At 33.8% G+C, this 22,091-nt stretch overlaps 2 protein-coding genes across 2 annotated transcripts; both read left to right on the top strand.

Annotated features, from left to right (window-relative positions):
• Positions 1-5,721: 5,721 nt before the first annotated feature.
• On the top strand, positions 5,722-15,664 carry LOC112707855 (FHA domain-containing protein FHA2). The gene is made up of 3 exons (XM_025759858.3): positions 5,722-6,558; positions 8,321-8,478; positions 15,164-15,664. Exons 1-3 carry the CDS (start codon positions 5,901-5,903, stop codon positions 15,371-15,373), a joined length of 1,026 nt encoding a protein of 341 aa, XP_025615643.1. The 5' UTR covers positions 5,722-5,900; the 3' UTR covers positions 15,374-15,664.
• A 2,646-nt stretch (positions 15,665-18,310) lies between these two features.
• On the top strand, positions 18,311-21,528 carry LOC112707854 (uncharacterized). Its single transcript, XM_025759857.3, has 7 exons — positions 18,311-18,760; positions 18,833-18,875; positions 18,957-19,049; positions 19,819-19,881; positions 19,996-20,091; positions 20,714-20,791; positions 21,231-21,528. The coding sequence occupies exons 1-7, from the start codon at positions 18,618-18,620 to the stop codon at positions 21,315-21,317; spliced, it is 603 nt and encodes a 200-aa protein (XP_025615642.1). The 5' UTR covers positions 18,311-18,617; the 3' UTR covers positions 21,318-21,528.
• Positions 21,529-22,091: the final 563 nt, after the last annotated feature.

Genomic DNA, 22,091 nt, shown 5'->3' with positions numbered 1-22,091 from the left:
AGGGCGTTTCAAGAAAGATTGTTGGAATAAGAATACTATAGAGATGGTTCCAAAAGGATCAAGTTCTCAAGGATGTGTTGCGAGCACCTCTGATGATGGAGAAATCCTGTATGGCGAAGCAACAATTAGTTCTAAAGGCAGCAAATAGCTCACTGATATTTGGATTGTTGATTCAGGGGCAATCTAGTACATGACTTCTCATCGTGATTAGTTTTGTACATATGAACCTGTCGTGGAAGGATCGGTATTTATGGGAAACGATCATGCCTTAAAATTTGTTGGATTGGATACTATCAAAATAAAAATGTTTGATGATTCTATTCGTTCACTTCAAGGGGTAAGACATGTGAAAGACTTGATGAAGAATTTGTTGTCGATTTAGCAATTGGATGAACTTGGTTGCAAGACCCATATTGAAGGTAGGATCTTGAAAGTTGTTAAAGGAGCTTTTGTGGTAATAAAAGCTTAAAAGATTGCAGCAAATTTATACATGTTTATGGGAGATACTTTGCAAGAGGCAGAAGCATTAGTTGCTTCAGCAAGCCAAGAAAAAATAAAGATGATATGGCATTGCAAACATGGCCACATGTCAGCACGAGGCTTGAAAATTCTTGTAGAACGTAATCTCATTCCCGGACTCAATTTGGTAAACTTACCGTTTTGTAAGCACTGCGTTACAAGCAAGCAACATAGATTGAAGTTTGGTAGATCCACATCTCGGAGCAAACACACATTTGGAGTTGATTCTGATGTGTGGGAATCGTTGAGATGTCCCTAGGAGGAGCAAAATATCTTATATCATTTATTGATGATTACTCTAGGAGGCTATGGATGTACCCGATCAAGAAGAAGTCAGACGTGTTTGTGATGTTTAAAGAGTTCAAAGCAAAGTTAGAACTTGAATCCAAAAAGAAGATCAAGTGTTTAAGGACAGATAATGGAGGAGAATATGTCGATGGTGAATTTCTAACATTTTGCAAGCAAGCAGGTATTCAACGGTAATTCACAATTGTATATACGCCTCAGCAAAATGGTGTAGCAGAACTAATGAATATGAATCTCCTAGAAAGAGCACGACCTATGTTGCAATTGGGTTAAAGACACCAATGAAAATGTGGCAAGGTAAGTCACCTAATTATTCTTCTTTTCATATATTTGGTTGTCCTGTGTACATGATGTACCATTCCCAGAAAAAAATAAAGTTGGACCTAAAGTCTAGAAAATGTATATTCTTGGGTTATGCTAACGGAGTTAAGGGGTATCACTTGTGGGATCTCACTGCCTGCAATGTAGTTGTCAGAAGAGATGTGATATTTGCAGAAGATGAATTGAAAAAAGAACAAGAAAATGACAACACTGTTAAAGAGATAATTACTGTTCAAATAAATAAAAAATACAGAAAATGTGATCTTTCTTATGCAAAACTACAGCACGAAGAACAAGAAGCAGAGGATAATGACATATAAGTTCGTCGATCCACTCGACAAAGAAGAACACCATCATGGCCCTCAAATTATGTTTTGACAAACCATGATGCATATTGTCTTTTGACAGAAGATGAAGAGCCAATAACTTTTATGGAGGCTATGCGCAATCCAGATGCTTTTATGTGGATGATAGCAATGCAATAAGAAATTGAGACATTACATAGGAACCATATATGGAAAGTGGAAACTTGTTAAACTTCTAGTAGGTCGGAAAGTCATTGGTAACAAATAGGTTTACAAGATCAAACGAGATAGTAATGAGCAGGTAGAACAATATCGTACAAGATTGGTTGTCAAGGGATATGCTCAGAAAGAAGGTGTTAACTTCAATGAAATATTTTCTTTAGTGGTGAGACTAACTACTATTAGAGTAGTTTTGGCTATGTGTGCTATATTTGATTTACATCTAGAGTAATTAAATGTAAAGACTGCTTTTCTTGATGAAGAACTTGAAGAAGAGATATGTATGCTCCAACGAGAAGGTTTTGAATAACAAGGAAAAGAAAACTTGGCTTGCAGGTTAACTAAATCTCTGTACGGTCTAAAGCAGGTGCCAAGGTGTTGGTACAAGAGATTTGATTATTTCATTATTAGCCTTGGATACAATAGACTTAGTTCAGATCATTGTACCTATTATAAGAGGTCTGGTGATAATGATTTCATCATTTTGCTGTTGTATGTGGATGACATGTTGGTGGTAGGTCCCAACAAAGGTCAAATCCAAGAATTGAAGGCACTGGCTAGGGAGTTTGATATGAAAGACTTGGGATCAGCAAACAAGATTTTAAGAATGCAAATCCACCGAGACAAAAGGGATAGAAAGATTTGGCTATCGCAAAAGAATTATTTAAAGAAGATCTTGCAACGCTTTAATATGTAAGAATGTAAGCCAATTTCAACCCTACTTCTTATGAATTTCAAATTATCCTCAAGTATGTACCCTAGTAGTGAAGCAGAGAGGATGGAAATGTCTCGAGTACCATATGCACTAGCAGTGGGAAGCCTTATGTATGCCATGATCTATACAAGGCCAGATATTGCTCAAGCAGTTGCGGTGGTAAGTCGATTTATGACAGATCCGGGTAAAGAGCATTGGAATACTGTTAAGAGGATCTTGAGATACATCAAAGGGACCTCGAATGTTGCATTATGTTTTGGAGGATCAGAATTTATTGTCAATGGATATGTCGATTCAGACTTTACAGGTGATCTTGATAAATGAAAATCTACTACAAGATGTGTTTATGCTTGCAGGAGGAGTTGTGAGCTGGCTATCTAAATTACAAACTGTTGCAACTTTATCTACTACAGAAGCTAAATATATGGCAGCTACATAAGCATGCAAGGAAGCTATTTGGATCCAAAGGTTGATGGAGGAACTCGGACACAAACAACAGAAGATTCTTGTGTATTGATACAATCAAAGTGCCTTGCACATTGTAAGAAATCCTGCCTTTCATTCAAGAACAAAACATATTGGAATATAATATCACTTTGTTCGATAAGTAGTAGAGAAAGGAAGTGTTGATATGTAGAAGATTCACACTAAAGATAACCTAGCAGATGCCATGACAAAACCAATCAACACTGAAAAGTTTGAATAGTGTAGATCATCATATGGCCTATTGAATACATGAGCAACATAAATTTTGAAAATTTACCAAAATTAGTTTTATGTGGGAGATTGTAAGTTTAGTAAAGCTAATTATAGAAAAGAAAAATAAAAAAGAAAAACTAAATAATGAAAGGAGAAAAATACTCCTAGGTAATAGCCATTAAATTTTGATGGTGGAGAAAGAAAGAATAGTAACCTCATGTTACGCATGGTTTACGTAACAAAGGTTCGCTTATAAATTGAAAATCTTTTTATTTTGTTTTCAATCAAGTTATCCAGATAGATACATAATATTTTTTTAAATAATTTTTTCTATATATATAAAAAGAAGTATATTTTCTTTTTGTCAAAAGAGAATGTTATTGTAATCTTGTTGTGATAGAGAAAAATTATAATTCTCAAAAAAAATTATTCAATTATTTTTATATTTTATATAAATTTATAATTTTTCATCTCTATATTTTACTATATCATTTATCTAGTACCTAACAACACCTCCAATGTTCTAATATTTGCTTTTTCTCACTTCTATACCAATCTTTTTTCGTTCATCCCCACACCCGTTCAAGAGAACTGACCAAACTTTTGCCACACCAGTTATTATGCCTTAATCATCTTATCCTAGTATGTTCCCATATAAGACTTGTTTAAGGAATTTATAAGAAAAGATTTTTTTAATAGATTTATTTTTTAAAAGATTTTTATAAAAAATAAAAGTTATGTAATATTTAAATATTTTATATAAAAATATATTTGTATTTATTAATGATATTTAGATATAATAATATAAAAATATTTATTTATTTATTATGTTAAAATACTTTTTTTAAGTATCTTTTAAAAAATGTAAATTATAATTTATAAAATTTTTATTTTTTAGTATTTCTATTTTCACTTTTAAAAATTTATTAAACATATTAAAAAATAATTTTTTATTGAAAAACAATTTTTAATAATTTAATTATAACAAACAAATTCATATAAAAAATGAATAATAATTTAACCATATGTAATAATACTATCCTTACCATCTCTGTCTTTATGTCCTCCACACTTATCCCTTCTTTTTCATCTAATTCTTGTCTCTAATTCTTATTTGTATCAGAACTTTTTTTTTTTTAATCTTTATACCATGCTTTTTATGTTATTTCTATATTTTCTACTTTTTTTTTATCTGTACCATTTTTTCTATCACATTTACATCCATTTTGAAATAGTCAAGATTCTAAAAAGAGTAAAGTATTATTCTTGTTTTTATTGTTTAGGTAAGTTTTAAATTTGTCTTTAATATTTGAATTATCCTATTTAAATCTCTTACGTTTTAAAATTGATTCAATGTTATCCTACCATTTAGAATCTGTTAATGGAATTCACGGCGAGACAAAATTGAGACGATTTTAAAACGTTAGGTACTTAAATAGGACGAACACATTGGGAACAAAAACGATACATAGAAATAAATTTTAATTTTATCCTTCAATAATATCAATTTTTTACGATACATAGTTATTCAATTTTTTAATCACATCTAAGTAAATTACACTTGATCACATTAATTTTATTCTAAATAAATTTATTTTTTTATAATTTTACTCTTAAAAGTTTTTACTCATCATAAAATGTTTATAGAATGACTAATACATAAACTTGTGGAAAAAAATTATGCATATACAATAAATTAATGTGATTCTAGTTATTTTACGAACATTTCATGATAAGCAAAAATCTGAAAGAATAAAAGAATCCTGAGCCAATGGAATATTTGTACAATGTGTACAATACAATGGGCTATTGAGTTAAAAAATGAACATCAACCATACTATCCATAATAACCATCCAGGTACTAGGGATAATAAACATCTTATGTCATGAAATCACTCATCCCAAAAACTTCACCAAGAATCGAACTCTAAAACTTCACCTAGGATCGAACTCTTAACTTTTCGGATTTAGAGCTCTAATACCATGTCATGATACCACTCCTCCAAAAGTTAAGCTAATGGGAAAATGTAACACTAATGGTTATATCTCTAATACTGAATCGGACATCCCTAAACCTCTAATGTGCACATTGTACAAATATTCCATTGGTTCCTATATTTTCTCAGAATAAAATTATAAAAAAATAAATTTATTTAAAATCAAAGTAATGTGATTAAGTGTAATTTACTTAAATGTGATTAAAAAATAATTGAATAACTATTCACCCTAAAAGATTGATATTAGTGAAGGATAAAATTAAAATTTATTTCTATGTATCGTTTTATCCCCAACGTTTTCGTTTTATTTAAGTCTCTAGCGTTTCAAAATCGTCTCAATTTTATCTCGTTGTCAATTCCGTTGGCAAGCCAACATTGAATCAATTTTAAAAAATTAAGAATTTAAATAGAACGATTCAAATGTGATAACAACATTAAGATTTATCTCAAACATTAAAAACCAAAACAATACTTCACTCCTCTAAAAATTAAATCAATCATTTAACCGTTATAATTATTAGTTTATTTATTTATTAATTGATTCAAATTATTTTAATTAAAAAAATTATTTTATAAAAAAATAATAAATTTAAAATATAATTATAATCCAACATAAATTTTGAAATATTAATCAAAATGCACCTCAATTTCCCTTCATTTGTAAGCTTGTCCAAGAAATTTCCCATTTTCAAAATACAATATTATTTGGCCCTTTCACTCAAAACCCCGATCGATAGTCATAGCTTCTCTGAATTCCCAATTTTCGTTCGCCTCTCGTCTCGCTTTCTCGTTTTTCCTTCTCCGACGACCACCACCGCAATGGGAACCGCCAGCGCCGGCGGCGATGTCGAGGCGGGCTTCGCGAAACTCCAGGGCGAGGATTTTGAGTACTACATGCAGACCTACTCCATCGTCCTCGGGCGCAACTCCAAGAAATCAACGGTCGATGTCGACCTCTCCAGCCTCGGCGGAGGGATGAACATCTCCCGGCACCACGCCCGAATCTTCTACGACTTCACCCGCCGGCGTTTCGCCCTTGAGGTCCTCGGCAAGAATGGCTGCCTCGTCGAGGGCGTCCTCCACCTCCCTGGTAATCCCCCGGTCAAACTCGACTCCCAAGACCTTCTCCAGATCGGCGACAAGGAATTCTACTTCCTGCTCCCTGTTCGCAGCATTCTCGGTGGCCCAATCGGCCCTCGCCACTACCCCAACCATCCTGCCTCCATAGCTGGGGTGCCGGGAGGGCCCGTGGTGCCGCATTATAACTACCACATGGCCTCGGCCGCTGCAGCTGGGCCTGGCGTGATAGTGAAGAAAGGCAGGAGGGATTATTATGAGGACGAGTATGATGATGAGGATGATGTTGGTGCCGGTGCTAGTGCTGGTGGGGGCAGTAGCGGGAAGAAGGCGAGAAGAGATGGGTATGAAAGTTACGGGTACGCTGGTGTGGGTGCTGGAAGCAAGTCTGCATCATTGGGTTAGTGTTTCTTTCTTGATTTCTTTTCTTGTGATTGGTTTGTTTGGCTGAATGGATTTTGCTTTTGAATTTGGCATATGCGAATTTATCTTTGGAGTAACGGACAACTGTGATAGCTAGTTATAGTGTGGGACTTTTTTTTTCTTTCTTTTTTTGACTGAGTGGACTGTTGTTCTCTATATACAGATTTTGTGCAATACTCATGCTTTGCAAGATTTTCGAAGTATGAATGTAGTTCTGCCTTCCACAATCTATAATTTTGTGTTGTTGATGATCACTTTTTACAAATATAATGAATGCTGTTCTTCATCACAACAGACCATACATAGAATTTTGAGGATAATGTGGATGCTGTGTAAGTCTTATATTTGGAACTTCTGGTTTTGCTTGACGAGAGTGTGGATTTTCTTAGAAGTACATTTTCTTGTGGTTATGAAAATGTATTTGTTATGAACATAAAGTAATTTTGCTAGATCAGATTTCCCTTTTATTTGTTTGTGCCTGTCTAGTATAATATGCAATTGCATTCCCTAGGATCTAGTAGTTTAAAGGATCTGTAGGATTACGTCATATATTGTTAGAGCAGTGTATCTTTATTCTTAGTGGAGGTCATGTACTCATGTTAGAAAGGTTACCTGTATTTGAATGGTACGAACAACCAATTGTTATTCAACTTTTTGGGGTTGTCCTCATAGATCGACCAATGCCATTGGGATCCACCCAAACACCAGAATTTCAACAAAAACTATCAAGAGAGAGACGTTATCTTAATGAGTACTTGTTTCCATTTACTATTGTTTCTTATACCACTTTTGGCTTACTGTTGCCTATGGGGACTTAAGAGAATCATAAGAGATTCCGTCTATAGTTGGGGATGGAGAAGTAGATTGTTGAGTTGGTTGGCTCAGTTGGGATGTTCTTTGTAAAATGAAGATTTAGTATTTGTGCTGGCCAAATGATGGCTAAAAATACTAAAAGTTGTTAGCCCCCAAGAGTTTCTCCTTAGAATTTCTCTCCTGGATTTGTAATGGATGACTTATGATATGTTCGTGTTATCATTGGAGTGTAGTATTTCCTGAAGAATATATGTCATTTAAGTATTTATTTGAGACTTAGAGTGTTTTCTTCAGGTTTGAGGTGTGGAGTAATGTTTATTTATTTTTTCAATCATGTGTTTCTGAATTGTAAGCTGCGTTATGATTCATGAGCCAACAGTTATAACATACATTCAGGTTATTATTCATGATTTCACAAGTATGAGAAAAAGCCTAAAACACCATAGGAGATCAATAAGGAGTGCTGCATTCTTTGTTAATTAAATAAATCTTAACTTTTCCTTTGCTATATTTTATATCAGCGGTTCAGATTTAAAAGCGTTAACCGGCTAATCCAGATAATCACTATTTTGGTTAGTTTATAAAAAAATAAAAGTCCAAAACCTACTAATTTGTTTGCTACCTCTAATAGCAGGTCATTTTCTAAGGAGTGTTGCAGTCCTTATTTTACCCGTATTGTATTAGCATTTGCCAAAGTTCTATGAACTTTTATATATGGATTTATTCAAATGATTCGCTTAATCTTTTCCCATATAGTGCTAAGGAAAATTAAAAAAAAAAGAAGAAGAGATTTTGGTTCTGAAATCATTAATATTGTGTCTATATTCATGTTACGCTAGTTGCATATGGTTTTTGCCTTGATTCTAAGATGATTAGTCTCAAGATTTGCAGCTTGGGATATTATTGAGATAGTTTGGTTCCTGCAGATAAGAAAGCAGAAGGAAGATCCCGAGTAGACCGGGATGCTGATAATCTTCAGCTTCAACAGTTGGAAGAAAAGGATGTAGTATCGTCTGTAGCTACTGTTCTCTCTGATCTCTGTGGTCCTGGAGAGTGGATGCCTATGGAGAAACTACACGCGGAGGTTAGTTCTGACCATTATTTTTGAAGTTGATATTTGCTACATAACCCTGCTCCTTTGACCATTTGATAAACCCAGAAGAGTAGGGGAGCTTTATTCCCCCCAGCTTTTATTTTTATATTCTCTTAGTTGTCTATTCTAGAATGCATATATTATTATGATGTTGTTTTGGACTTACATATGGTTATTCTACTTTCCATTTTTTATCCATGTTGTATCTATTGCAGTTCTGTATTAGTTAAACACTTAAACTGATCAAACTGGATTAGAATTTAGAAAATAATGGAACTTTTGTACTTGTAAAATTGGAGTTGATAGTGCAAAGAACTGCTTCAGACCCAGACCAAATATAATGCACTGCAGGATATCCAAGAGTCCCATTCTCTACAACTCCCAATCCTTTCTACAGAATTTTCTACCCTTTTCCTTGTTGCCACTCAATCCGTTTTACCTTCTGTTGTTTGATGCATATGACAAGTTCTAGAAGGGCCAAGTTTTATGATAGGAAAAAAGAATAGATTCAATGGGCTGGCGCAAGAGGAGTGCAAGAACAAAATCATAGGTTCGTTATGGCGAAGTGGAAGAGAGAGAAATAAGAGAATCAGTGGGGATCTGCGGTGTGCGGGATATTCACGCAGCTAGGAGAGCAGGGTAGGCATGTCCATAAGGGAAAAGGTTTTTATTAGATAGAATATTATAGTATTTTTCATTTCTTCATTGTAATTACCATGCAATAGAAATCACATATATGGGCTATATAGGCTGGATTTCACACTGAAATCAGTCTAAGCCATATTCCGGTGAACTTCTTGTCTTTGTTACCTCTTGATGCCGGTTGATCAACTGGCATCAAAGCACTTCGATCCAAGAAGAGACTATGTAGATGGTATTAAGAAGAGCAAGGGTGGAAGCCAGATTTAAGGAATGGACTGCAGAATGGATGAGCACAACCAGCAGCAGTAGGAAGTAGGATGGGTAAGAGCGATGGAACTCATTTCCTGCCTACTTGGTAAGTTGGTCTGACAAGGAAGCCCCAATGAACCACCACTGCTGTTCAGCAACCAGGACCACTGATCTCAGGCACCGGCTGAGTTCAAAGCCGTTTAAGATTAACCATAGAGACACGTCCGTTGTGAGTAGAACCAGTGACCAGTGACCACTTACCATGAGTGTTCCAGTGACAACTAAATCTCCCTCCAACTTCAAAGCAATTGGATGGACTGCAGTTATAAATAGGATATACCCTAAATGTTATCCATAAGTAGAGAGGCCTCTGATTGTCTCTTAGTATGTTCATTATGAGCGGTTTAGATTTCGAATCAGAGGGCTCATATTTTTCTTTGCAATGCCTCAAAAAGGTCTCTCTGGATTGCAGCTTTTGTTATCTTGGGAGAGTCATGGATAACAAAGTTGAGACTTTGGGTCATGCAAAGAAAAATATCCTTTGTTAACACTAGATTTCTAACACTTCCTTTTCAACTGTTGATTTTATTTGGGATAAGATTACCCTTTTGGCTTCCGTTTGGTGTTCAACACTTGGTTTGTCCAAGGGTATTTGGTTAACTGGCATTGAAAGGGATCAGCATGGTTTGTTGCATGGTGTAATTCATTTGGCCTTGGCGATGTATATTGTATCTGAGAACTGAGGGATATCTCAACCTCTTTTGCACATTTTTTCTCTCTATAAAAGTCTTCGAGGTTGTGGGACTTAAATAGGAAAGGAGAAAATATGGACTAAAAATACGACAACAACAATAACAAAGGCTCATCCCACTAGATAGGGTTGGCTACATGGATCAAATGATGTCATTGCACCCTATCATGTATCATATCGCTATTAAGACTGTTCACACATTTTTTGACAACCTCGTATATAGTCTTTTAGGTATTTCTCTATGTCTCACCACTTGTCTAGCTCCCATCTGATCCATCCTTCTTTGCCTATCATATGTTTCGGTGGTCTTTTTCCCACATGTCCAAACTACCACCATATTTTCAACAATAGGCACTACGATATTTTTTCTTATATCATCGTTCCTTATTCAGACCATGTGTATGTTTACTCATCTATCTAAGCATTCTCATCTCGGCCATATTAAACTTATCCTCATGCTCAACTTTTTCTGTCTATCACACTCTTCTATATAACATAGCAGGTCTAATGATATTGCAATACAATTTAACCTTAAGTTTTAAAGATACCTTTTATCACATAAATTCAGACACACTTCACTACCTTGACCAACCCGTTTGAGTTCCATGGTTCAGATCTTTGACTTCTCCATTTTCCTAACTAATACACCCAGAATACTAAAATCGCTTTACTTGTGGAAGGGTCCTTTTTCCAATTTTCACTTCTGTTTGTATTTCCCTCCTCGTGCTAAACTTACATTACATATATTATGTTCTATTGCAGATTTTGTGCAAATCATATACCTTTAAAACTTCTTTCCATAAGTCTAGCCTCTAATTTAAAAAGTTTATTGATTCCTCTAAAAGGATGATGTCATCAGCAAAAAGCATGGACCGTGGTAAGAGTTCTTTGATATGCTTAGTAAACACTTCTACAAGCAATGTGAAGAGATATGGGCTTAGAGATGATCCTTGATTTCTTTTGTCACACCTTGAGCTCTCACACTAGTTGTAATTCCATAGTACGTATCTTTACTTATAGGAACATAGGCTATACTTAATCCCTTCTCCAAAACTTTCCAGAAGACCTCTTTTGGTACTCTATCGCATGTCTTTTCCAAATCAATTAACACCATGTGTAGATCATTTTTGTTACTTCGGTACCTCTATCATTTTCCTTAATAGATATAGTATCGATCCACCTGTTATAAAATCAAGCTAGTTCTCCGAAACTTGCGTGTCTTCTCTCAATTTTCGTTCTATGACATTCCCATAACTTCATGGTATGATTCATGAACTTGATCCCTCTATAATTTTCACAAGTTTGTATTTCCCTTTTATTCTTGTAGATAGAGACCAAGACGCTCTTCCTCCATTTGTTTGTCATCTTCTTATTACACCTTAAAATCCCATTAAAAAAGTTTGGTTAAAATCTCGAATTTTCAATATGAAGTTTTGGTATTCTGTCCTCATATGTAACCCCCCAGAGCACAATAATATCTTGCCCATCATTAAATAACACGTAAAAATAGCTGTTTCATCTTTCATTAATTCTCTCATTTGTGACCAAAACCTCACCATTCTTATCCTTAATGCAATTAATGCGACCAAAATCTCATCCTTTTTTCTCTGCTCTTTGCTATCCTATACATGTCTCTTTTCCCTTCCTTCGTACCTAAAGATTGATAAAGACCCTCATAAGCTCTCGTTCTAACTTCGGTTGCTTCCACCTTTGTCTCCTTCTTAGCTGTCTTATAAAGACCACTCTTTAAAGCATTGCTTCTTAATCTTCCCACCACCACAACTCAGTTTCTTTCTCCAATACATCTAGATCTAGTTTCTCCAAAGCTTTCTTTGCACTTTTTTTTACTATTTTGTCATCTCACTCTACATCTCATCTGTAGTTCTGTGTCTGTCACAACCTTGCTTATTCTTCTATGTCTTTGGATTTTTTTTGTTTCTCACTTTTCTCGCTAGCACTTAGTCCTCGGGTTTTTTTCTTGATGTCTTTTTTCTCATCTTTCACTAAACGTGAAAATCCATGACAAGCACCCTATGTTGTGTGTTCAATCATTCTCCTGGAGTAAATTTACTTGTCGGGCCACTCTTATATGCTATAAGGTGTTCATCTCGCTTCATAAAGCAATTGTTTGCTATAAGAAGATCACAACTTGAAGAGAATTCTAAGATGGTTTTAACTCAATGTTGACAACCCCCAAAAACACCCCAATGGTTTCCTTCATGTTTGTCACATCCTTTCCGACATGTCAATTTAAGTCTCCACCCAAGAAAATTTTAGGTACGTCTTGCATTAAACTTTCTAGATGTTCCAAAACTATCTCATGGTGTTCGTCCAAACCTACTTATGGTGTGTGGTAATCACATGAAAGGCCTCTTCTCCCACCACAAATTTTATTGAGATGATCTGGTCGTCCACCTTTTAACATCTACCGCATCCTTCTTCTAATGTCCCTCAACGATAATGCTTACCCCATTTTTATTCTTCACCTTTCTTGTGTGCCAAAGCTTAAACACGGATGTAACAACCCTTTTGTCTACAACCCGTCCCACTTTGTTTCTTGCAGGCACATAATATTAATCTTTCTCCTTATCTTGGTATCCACCACCCCTTAGATTTTTCTGTAAGTATGCCTATATTTTCATGTTCCAAACAACTTCTTTTTTTTGACTTTATCTATAACTTTTTCTCTAAATTGACCTTTGTGAACCAGCTTGTTTACCCTCGTCAAAAAAAAAAAAAAGAAAAGAAAAAGAAAATGGGAACCCTTACTCATTTTGCACTACACCTAGGCACCAATTCAACGGTTCTTGCTTATTTGATACTGTAATCAAGTTATACAGCGTGTTGTTTCTGAGCAACGACCTAGCTCTAGTGAAATATGGTCTTTGATCTGTCATGAAGATTCGACAAAATTTTATGTTGGTTGTCGAGCGCCTAATTCAACCTTCCTCCTTTATCTGAATTTGAAACCAGTTATGTAATATAGACGGAGTTAAATTATGGACTGAAAATATATAAATACGTTAATCTGACTTAAAAATGTGTACTATGATAGAGTGATAAACAATACATTGCTCCTATTTACAGATTAATCATGAAATAATGGAAAATAAGAAAACTAATCCTGAGATATTCTTGGATATTATGGAATAAGTTATATTATAAGATATTTATCTTTATTTCCAACACTATTATCTAAAACAAAATTAAGGAACTTTTTGTGGGTGAGCCTTGGAGCAACATTTGAGTCGTTTCCGTGTGACCTTGTATGGGATTCAAGCCATTAAATTAGCCATTGATGCTTACATCATGTTAGGATACCTCCATTACACTCTTTGGGTGTGGTTCTCCCTTAGATCTTGCGTAATGCAAGATGGTTTGCACTAGGTTGCCCTTGTGGGTGAGCTGGAAGAGAGAGAAGTAGGAGAAATTACTTACATTATCCTAACACTCAACAGGTTTTCGTAAATGTGTTTTAAACATACTATAAATTGAACATGCATTTGGAAACCACTGACTTAACTTTCGTAAAAAAAAGAATAAGTTACTCTTGTGCAATTGTCAATAATGAAACAAATCATTCTCCGACATAAGTATCTATGTCCTGGACCCCAAACATTAGAATGAAAAGAATCCTTACTTACAACAGAATTTGGTAAATTAGTCATATTTCAAATTCAAGCTAGAGAGAAACTCGGGTTTTGTTCCTTCCAAAATCAATGGTTTCTAGGATGTCTGATACATTACATCTTCAACCTGTAGTATTAGTCCAACTAAGTCCACATATCAATATTGACCCATATTAATTTGTCACAAACATCGCACTTTGCTATGTTGAGAATATATTAATCTTTTAACTCACAGCAAGTTGCAATATTTTGTTTCCTAAAGTTTAGCAAAGGACATTCCAAATCTTGCAGGCGGTGAGGAACATAACTTTTTTATCACATAGTAGTAGTTCCAAAGCCTTTTATTAGAGAATCATCAACATCCCATACCACACTTTGGTCATTATTGGATGAGTTTCCTCCATGTGGATTAATTGTTAATGATGTCTAAATATGTCTGTTGCCTTTAGTTCATTACAAGCAGTTTCTCCAATTTAGGTGATAGGTAAGATTTAGGAGTTACATTGGGGCTTGAGGATGTGGGTTGTGTTAGGGTTTTTCAGGTTCAATCTATGGGGAAAGGAGGATTAATAAAAAGCTTGGGTTAGGTTGAGAATGATTTGAGACAAAAGGGCACTTAACACAGTATCGTCCATTGCAGAAGCAGCAGTATGTGGATTTACATGTCGTGGACAGCACATGCAACCTTTGTCAGGTGGTAATTCTAGTTGGGCTCTAGTGAGTTGGAGTATCAAAGGGTGGCGACAATAGTGATAAGGGTCAGTAGTGGTGAAAAGGAGAAACAAGTGGATATACAATGAAGGTCGACAGAATACATCCTGAAGGCAGCAGCGCAAAGATAGTTTGGGAGCGTTTATACCAACTTGAAGGAAATATGGAAGAAGCTGATCATAGAGCTTTGCAGATGATTTACAATATTATAAATAGTTAACAATTATAACTTAGTGTTTAGTATCAATCTGCTTAGCTTAAGGTACTAATACAGGCAACACTTCTATCTCATTAAATGGAAATAAATTTTTACATTAGTAAAATATACAATAATATAGTATATCTAAACATGAAGTTTCACACACTGCCACTTGAGGATTTTCAGAGAAGGTAGTATGTGTATGACACAATTATTCCATGTTATGCGTTATTATGCATCTAAAGTACATTGTTTAGTACCTTTGATGTTTAGCACAAGGTCTGTTCAAGGGTGTTTTGTTAACTGACTCAAAGGAATTGGCATATTTCGTTAATGATCTAATCCAGTAGGTCTCAGCCATATATTTTGTATCCATGTGAGGATGTGTCATCCTCTTCTTTTACACACTTTCTCTATTACCTGAAATTCTTTGTGTGAAATAACGAATACATATCTGTAAAACCTGAATGTTTTGCTTGTGTATTGATATTGTAGTTGGTGGAGCAATATAACGGTGTTTGGCACCACAGTAGAGTAAGGAGATATCTTACTTCGGAGGATTGGCCTGGTCCTGAATCTAAAGGGAAACCTTGGTATGGTTTACTTATGTTGTTAAGGAAGTACCCTGAGCATTTTGTCATTAACACCAGGTCCAAAGGCCGAGTCACCTTGGAGTTTGTTTCTCTTGTCTCTCTACTCTCTTGAATTTTCTTCCCTGCTTGTTCTTGGGCAGTATTATATGATCTCCTGTAGTTTATCAATTAGAGACTTGCTGTCTCTTCTGTTGTGAAATATCTGGTAAAGCCTCAAACTGTATAAAACTAAACTGCTATTGCTTTTTCAGTTACTGGGTCCAAAATGGTACTCTCTTTTTGCATTTGCTCTGTGTGGAGTAATATGTTTCAAAGGTTGATATCCTCCTCGTTCATAAATTAGCTGAACGGCTGCTGTTATCTCTTGCCATTTTTTACTATTATATAGTGAGGTTGACTTCAATCGTTTTTCCCATTAAAATTCCCATTTAAACGTTAAATGATACTGGTCTCTCAAAATTTTCAGTTTAAAAATATTTTTAGTATTTAATGATTCAATTCTACGAAATAAGTTTTTATTCTAGTTCATAAAATTAATTTCTTAACAATTTATGAGCTCAATTTTTTTTACTTGCTTTACCCCTATCATCATCGTCATCATCCCTATTATCAGTTTATCACCACCTTCGCCCCATTTCCTTGTCCTCCTTCTGTTCCAATCCACCAAGACCTGTTGTTCGCAAAATATTCCAACCTCATTATTTTTTGTTTTTATTTACTTCTTTCATACTTAGACATGACTCCACTCATTCTCACTAACACGAAACAACAATAATAGATCCAAACCTTCACATACCCATCAATCCCCCCCCCCCCCCCCCCCCTTTTCTTTCCAAATTCCTGAGACCACAATCCAAGATTAAGACCAGCATCCACAAGAAGAAACTCCACCCAGAAATCTGTTTCTAAGAGGAAGAAAAAAGCAAAGCAAACCACGCAGGAGAAGTGCAGTGAAGAACATATTTTTAGTTTTGAAACCTAAAAACACATTTGCCGGTGGTTATGCTAGTGGTGATGGTGACTTTGTTGAGGAAAAAGAAAATAGACCTGGTGGTGGTGGTAGAGCAATCAGGGGACGGTAGTGCTCGTGTCATAGAGATTGATGCAGTTGGGGCCTTGAAGGCAGTATAACTAGAAATTTGATCATTGAACCTTGGACAGGTCAAGGCTTTAAAACCGTCACATCTTCAAATTTCCATAAGCCAAATATGTTTATTATGTATATCATATAAAGAATTTAGATATTCTAAATTTTGAATTTTCACTTTAGAAGGTAAAATATGATTTTTCACCTTTTAATAATTTTTTTTATATTTTTTTTTGTCTCACCTATGAAGTAAATGGTGAGAGGTCACATTTTACCCGAGTTAAATTTCAAAATAGTCCCTGAGATTGGTATCGTGTGCTAAAATCGTCCCTGAGATTTTAATTGCACTAATTACGTTCCTGAAATTGAGAAAAGTGCACCATATTAGTCACTGACCCATTTTTTATTAACGGCGTGATGACATGACTTGATGATGTGGATGGTAAGTGACACGTGTCATTCCATAATTTGGCCACGTGTAATGATATGATGATGTGGTGACCAGTGACACGTGGCATGCTGATGTGGATAGTTGTGCTACGTGTCACAATGTTATTTGATATTAATCAGTCAAATCGTCTAACGGTTCTCAAGTATCAACTTCACGTGAAGTCGACTGCACCTGAGTTTTCACTTTTGATATTTTATTGATATAAAAATATAATTTTTTTAACTGTTTTTAATATGTTTTTTTAATTATATAAAGTATTTAAAATATTTTTTGTTTTAATAAATGATAATATCTACTATTTCTAAACTCATATCAAGAATATATCTAAAGAATAAGTATAGATACACTGACACATTGACACATGAAGGTATTTAGATGTATCCAAACGTATTTGTAGAAAAAAAATTTACTTTTTATTAAAATACGGTTGGATATAACAACACACATGTGGAACGAATGTCCAAAATGTATTCGATCCATAACACAATAATTCAATCAAGTATTCGTGCATAATTTACCAGTTGAACTACTAACCAGTAACAATAATTTGTTTGGGACATTGTCGATTCACATTTAATAACTATGTTTGAAAGCACTGAAGTTGTTGATGAAGGATATACTTTTCAAATTCAATTTTGATAACTTTCTATAAAATAGATTTTTCTTTAATCTGGGTATTATTTGTTGTAATTATTGTTATTGTTGGCGGTGGTCGTGGTTTTTGTCATTGATGATGATAATGGTGGTGGGGTGACGATCCAGGGATAAGGTAAGGGATGAAGGCGGTGAGTGGAATAGGGGGATGGTTCTTGTTGAAATGAAGAATGTTATTGGAGGGATATAAGTAGAAAAAAAATATTAACTGTTTGTTAATTGTAAAAACTAAAGATTAATGTAATTTATAAAATTGAAACTTATTTAAGTTGTTGGTGGAAATAGTTTAGGTAAATAATTTAATTAAATTTTTTTTAAATAGATTAAACAATAAATGATTATATTAAAAATAATTTATAAATAAATTATTTTATATTTAAATTTTTAGTTCTAAAAATACTTATTTTATAGAAATATGATAAAAAATAATAATATTATGAAAAAAGTTATTTTTTTAATTTCTTTATAAATTCTTAAATAATTTTTTAAAAAATTATAATTTAATTTTAAAAATTATACCAAATATTAATACTACTATTTTTTATAAATTAAAAATTTAAAAAATTACTTTAAAAATTTTTCAAATGAACTTTATTCTCTACCTATTTAAGAGTTGAAACTTGAAACACTGAATATTAATCAGACTAATTTTAAGTTTTTAACAACAGCCCCAAAGCAGGCAACTTAAAAGCCCGTCAATCAAAATCTTCTCGGTAAAAATTAACTAATTCGTGGCCATCGATAATAATAAATATATTAAATAATATTAGTGACTCATTGAACAATATTAATAATATTATTTTTATATTTTTTATAACAAATATATTAAAAATAAGAGTGTCATTATCTAAACGGAGGGAGCTCATAGCATCAATGTCCACACTCCAAGATTTTCTAATCTAATTAGATTTCAATATAGAGGAGGTTTACGCGAAAGAGCAAAGAAATTAACGACCTTTTTGGATTACGCGACGAAAATAAACCACAAAACAGAAGTGAGAAAGAACACTACCACTTTATTTATTTTTTTATTTATTTATTTTTATCTTTTTACGATCCATCCTATTCTATTCTCTCTTTCTTCTCAATCAGCACAGGCCCCCTCGCTTCAATTCTCAATTGTTTTAAGAAATAATAATAAAAAAAAAAAGAAAGCAAACGACGATGTCGTTTGGATCATCCCTGTTCCCTACTCCACATGCCATGCGTTTTCTCTCAAACTCAAACAGAACTTCTCAACTCCCTCTTCCTCATACCTTTCGCGTCAAGTCTTCTTCCGATGTTCCCGATTTCCTCTCCGCTGATTGGTATTTTACAAAATTACCCTCTTTCATTTATGATTTTTTGTTAAATGTTTATAAGATTATTTAATTTTGCAGGTTAGAATCCCGCAAGAAACGACCCTTTGGCCCAAGATTAGATGTAAGGGCAAGGCTCAATTTCCCTTTTTCACTGATTTTAATTTTCTGTCTGTTAAATGTTAAATGTTAAATGTTAGTATAGTATAGTGCAGAGGATGCAGTGCGTTACCAGCTAGAAGCACTCAAGTATAACGATCAGCCTCGTCAGGACTATGGGATTGAAGTCATGTACAGGGTAATTTTTCGTCTTTTCACATCGTCTTCATTTTTCTCAATTTTCTCTGGTACACCAAGCTGGCATAAATTGTTATTAGAGTGATAGAACAATTAGATCATTGAAATTTTGTAATAATGAACTTAGTTCTTGGAATAACCATGCTACATGCACTCACGAAATCAGCTATCAGTATAAAACACATTTTGAAATACAAAATACAAATTGAAAATGAGTTAAACAATACTTTTATTTATACACAAATACATAGTGGTGGATTTGGTGGCTAATTTTTTGTGTATACGTAGTAATTTTGTTCTTTGAAGATTGGAATACACGATAGGTCTCATCCTTTAGAAACCTATGAGCATGTTGCAAAATTTTCTCAATGACTTAGTTGATATATATATAAAATACTATGAACTATGAGTAAATCAGAAATCAGTCACCAAAATCAGCCACCATGACCCGTTACTCTTTTTATTAAGTATGGTATGTGATCCATATGCATGGATCTCACACCCAACCTCGTTGAGGAGAAGGGGGGCAATGCCTCCTCCAAAATTTCAATTTTCTTCTTATAGATTATATATAGCTTTTAGTTTACTCCTCTGTAAAATTCTTATTTAGTCCTCTCTTCATTGCTAAATTAATTTTTAGCCCTTCCTAAAATTCAACGTAGCTCCACCCCTACTCGAGTGCGTGTGGGATGGTGTACGAGATGAACTGAATAACAAAAAAACATTTCCCTTCATTTATATTTGCTGTTTCTGCTGTTGTTATTGAATAGTTTGCTGGATTTGATCCCTTTGAAAGGTCTACATATTTTGGGCCGTTCTTCGATCTCGGTCAGGTTAGTAATTAATAGTATCATCACATTATCAGTTATGTTTAACTTGTGCATAATATACTTTATATTTCAACATTATACTTTTGTTATAGTGAACAACACGTTTGTCATGTGCAGTTTGAGAGGTTCAGGCGTATTTTTCACCATTCAACTTATCGAGTGTTACTTGGTCACAAGGAAAGAAAAATCATGAGCAGCTTGTTTGTAGAGGAGGTAAAAACTTGTTTCAATTCTCAAGTGCAGATTGGCTTCGTTTTAACTTTCAAAAAAATTAATGTAGAATAGACCTGGTTTTTACATGGTTACATTTCTATCTTCGAAGTATCATTTTAAGAGATTAACTTCTATACACTGATTTTTACACTCCCAGCCAATGAAATTGTAGAAAATTGAGAAATCATGGTTGGTAGTTGTTGTTGTAGGAAGTTATGTATAATGATTTAGAACTTTCTTACAATTATGTTGCCTCACACACCATAAAACATTTTTATACTGCAAGTGCATAGAAATTGATTCCAAATTTTGGATTATGAATTATGGAGTTGTAATGAACTATTAGTAAAAGTATCCCACGTAATGGACAGGACTGCTGTTGTATTTAATTATATATCATCAAATGTCAAGTTAGCTTAGCATGTAACACTTGTCTCTCAATACTAATATCAAATATGAATATTTAGATAATATGAAAATTAAGCCATCAATTCAGATCTATATTAAAATCATTCTGTGCTTCTTAGATGGCATTTCATGGATTGATTTGTGTATCTAGTATCTAGAATCTGTTAATCTATGTTATCTGAATTTATTTTATGGGTTGATGAGCTTTGAACAGAACAAATACAAGCAGCGGGTTTGGATTCGTGGAAGTCGACCAGAGGAAGAGGAAATATTTCAATTTACTATGGTTCAGGTTTGAGCATGGATCCTTCTATTAGATAATAATATTTATCCTTGCTAAGTTGCTAGGCATTTAAGGGTCTATTTGGCTTTTGTTTTCATTTCAATTTCTTTTAGTTATTATTATTAAGATTTTGTAAGGGAAAAGTGATGATAGATTAGGAAATGAAAATAGAAAAAGATTTTCTTTTTCTTGTTCTTTCTTTCCCCACGTTTTCCGTCATAAATCTTACGACAGAATACATAAAAAATGAAAACAGAAACCAAACATAGCCTAACTGCAAAACTTCATCTCTCACTATTCAAAATAAGCACAACGTTAACCTCCCCCGCGGTTTTGATTAGAGATGCAGTTGGGTATCGATTACTCTAAATTGCATATTACTTCCTTGTTACTTTCTGATTTAACACAAGAATATGTGTGTAATGTGATTTATTCTTGTCACTGGCAGAGAGTTGGTGGTTGCTGGGATGGTTATTGGTTGACAGAGTCATTGCTTCATGATAGGGACACATTTGCTGGAGGCTTGGCATATTGATGAACCTCCAATGCAACAATCACAGTTTCATGAAAAGGTTTTCAAAGCAAGAAATGATCTTCTATCTCTATCCTAATGTGTAAAGTTTGTACATATGAATGTAACAATTTCAGCTGTTATCATATGTATGTATAGTTAGAAATGTAGTTGGTATTTGTACATATTGTTGAATACTGAAGTGACTTGCATATAATTAGTCGTTATACTCAAATAGACCTTCATGTATTACAGTGCACTCTTTGATACATTCTATCCGGCGTAGGGGTTTAGACGTTTAGTCAAAGGGTGTTTGCGAGATAAGGTTTTACCAAATATAATGATTATTAATTTACATATCAATTGCGATAGTAAAAAAACTAAAAATACTGTCATACCCTATACATATAAATACTAGTAATTATTTACATGGCGAATTTTTTATAAGATGATAGTTAACAATTATTAAATAGTTTGATATACTTAATATATTTTGTTGGTTCTTATAATTTTATTAAATTTTTAATTAATATTTTATACTTTTTTTTTAATTAGATATTTATAATATTTTTAATTTTGTAATTAGGTCATTTTTATGTAAAAAAATATTAAAATTAACCACATATTCTTCTAAAATTTATCCAGTTAAAGATCTAATTAGATTTTTAATTATGAATATTTTCAATTTTCTAAAAATTATTTTTTTGGTTAATTAACATGAAAATCTTCGTCCGAGTATTCACCAATCACCATAGCACATACTCAATACACGATTAGGATTGGTCAATTAACACACCA

Source organism: Arachis hypogaea, chromosome 8, assembly GCF_003086295.3.
Source record: "Arachis hypogaea cultivar Tifrunner chromosome 8, arahy.Tifrunner.gnm2.J5K5, whole genome shotgun sequence".
Lineage (NCBI taxonomy): Eukaryota > Viridiplantae > Streptophyta > Magnoliopsida > Fabales > Fabaceae > Arachis > Arachis hypogaea.
This window is presented reverse-complemented; position numbering and strand designations above follow the sequence as displayed.

Coding starts and splice junctions, on each gene's coding strand:
- LOC112707854 (XM_025759857.3), top strand. CDS start 18,618: ATGTCGTTTGGATCATCCCTGTTCCCTACTCCACATGCCATGCGTTTT. Junction 18,876..18,956: donor CCTTTGGCCCAAGATTAGAT/GTAAGGGCAAGG, acceptor ATGTTAGTATAG/TATAGTGCAGAGGATGCAGT. Junction 20,092..20,713: donor GCAGCTTGTTTGTAGAGGAG/GTAAAAACTTGT, acceptor AGCTTTGAACAG/AACAAATACAAGCAGCGGGT.
- LOC112707855 (XM_025759858.3), top strand. CDS start 5,901: ATGGGAACCGCCAGCGCCGGCGGCGATGTCGAGGCGGGCTTCGCGAAA. Junction 6,559..8,320: donor AAGCAAGTCTGCATCATTGG/GTTAGTGTTTCT, acceptor TGGTTCCTGCAG/ATAAGAAAGCAGAAGGAAGA. Junction 8,479..15,163: donor TGGAGAAACTACACGCGGAG/GTTAGTTCTGAC, acceptor TTGATATTGTAG/TTGGTGGAGCAATATAACGG.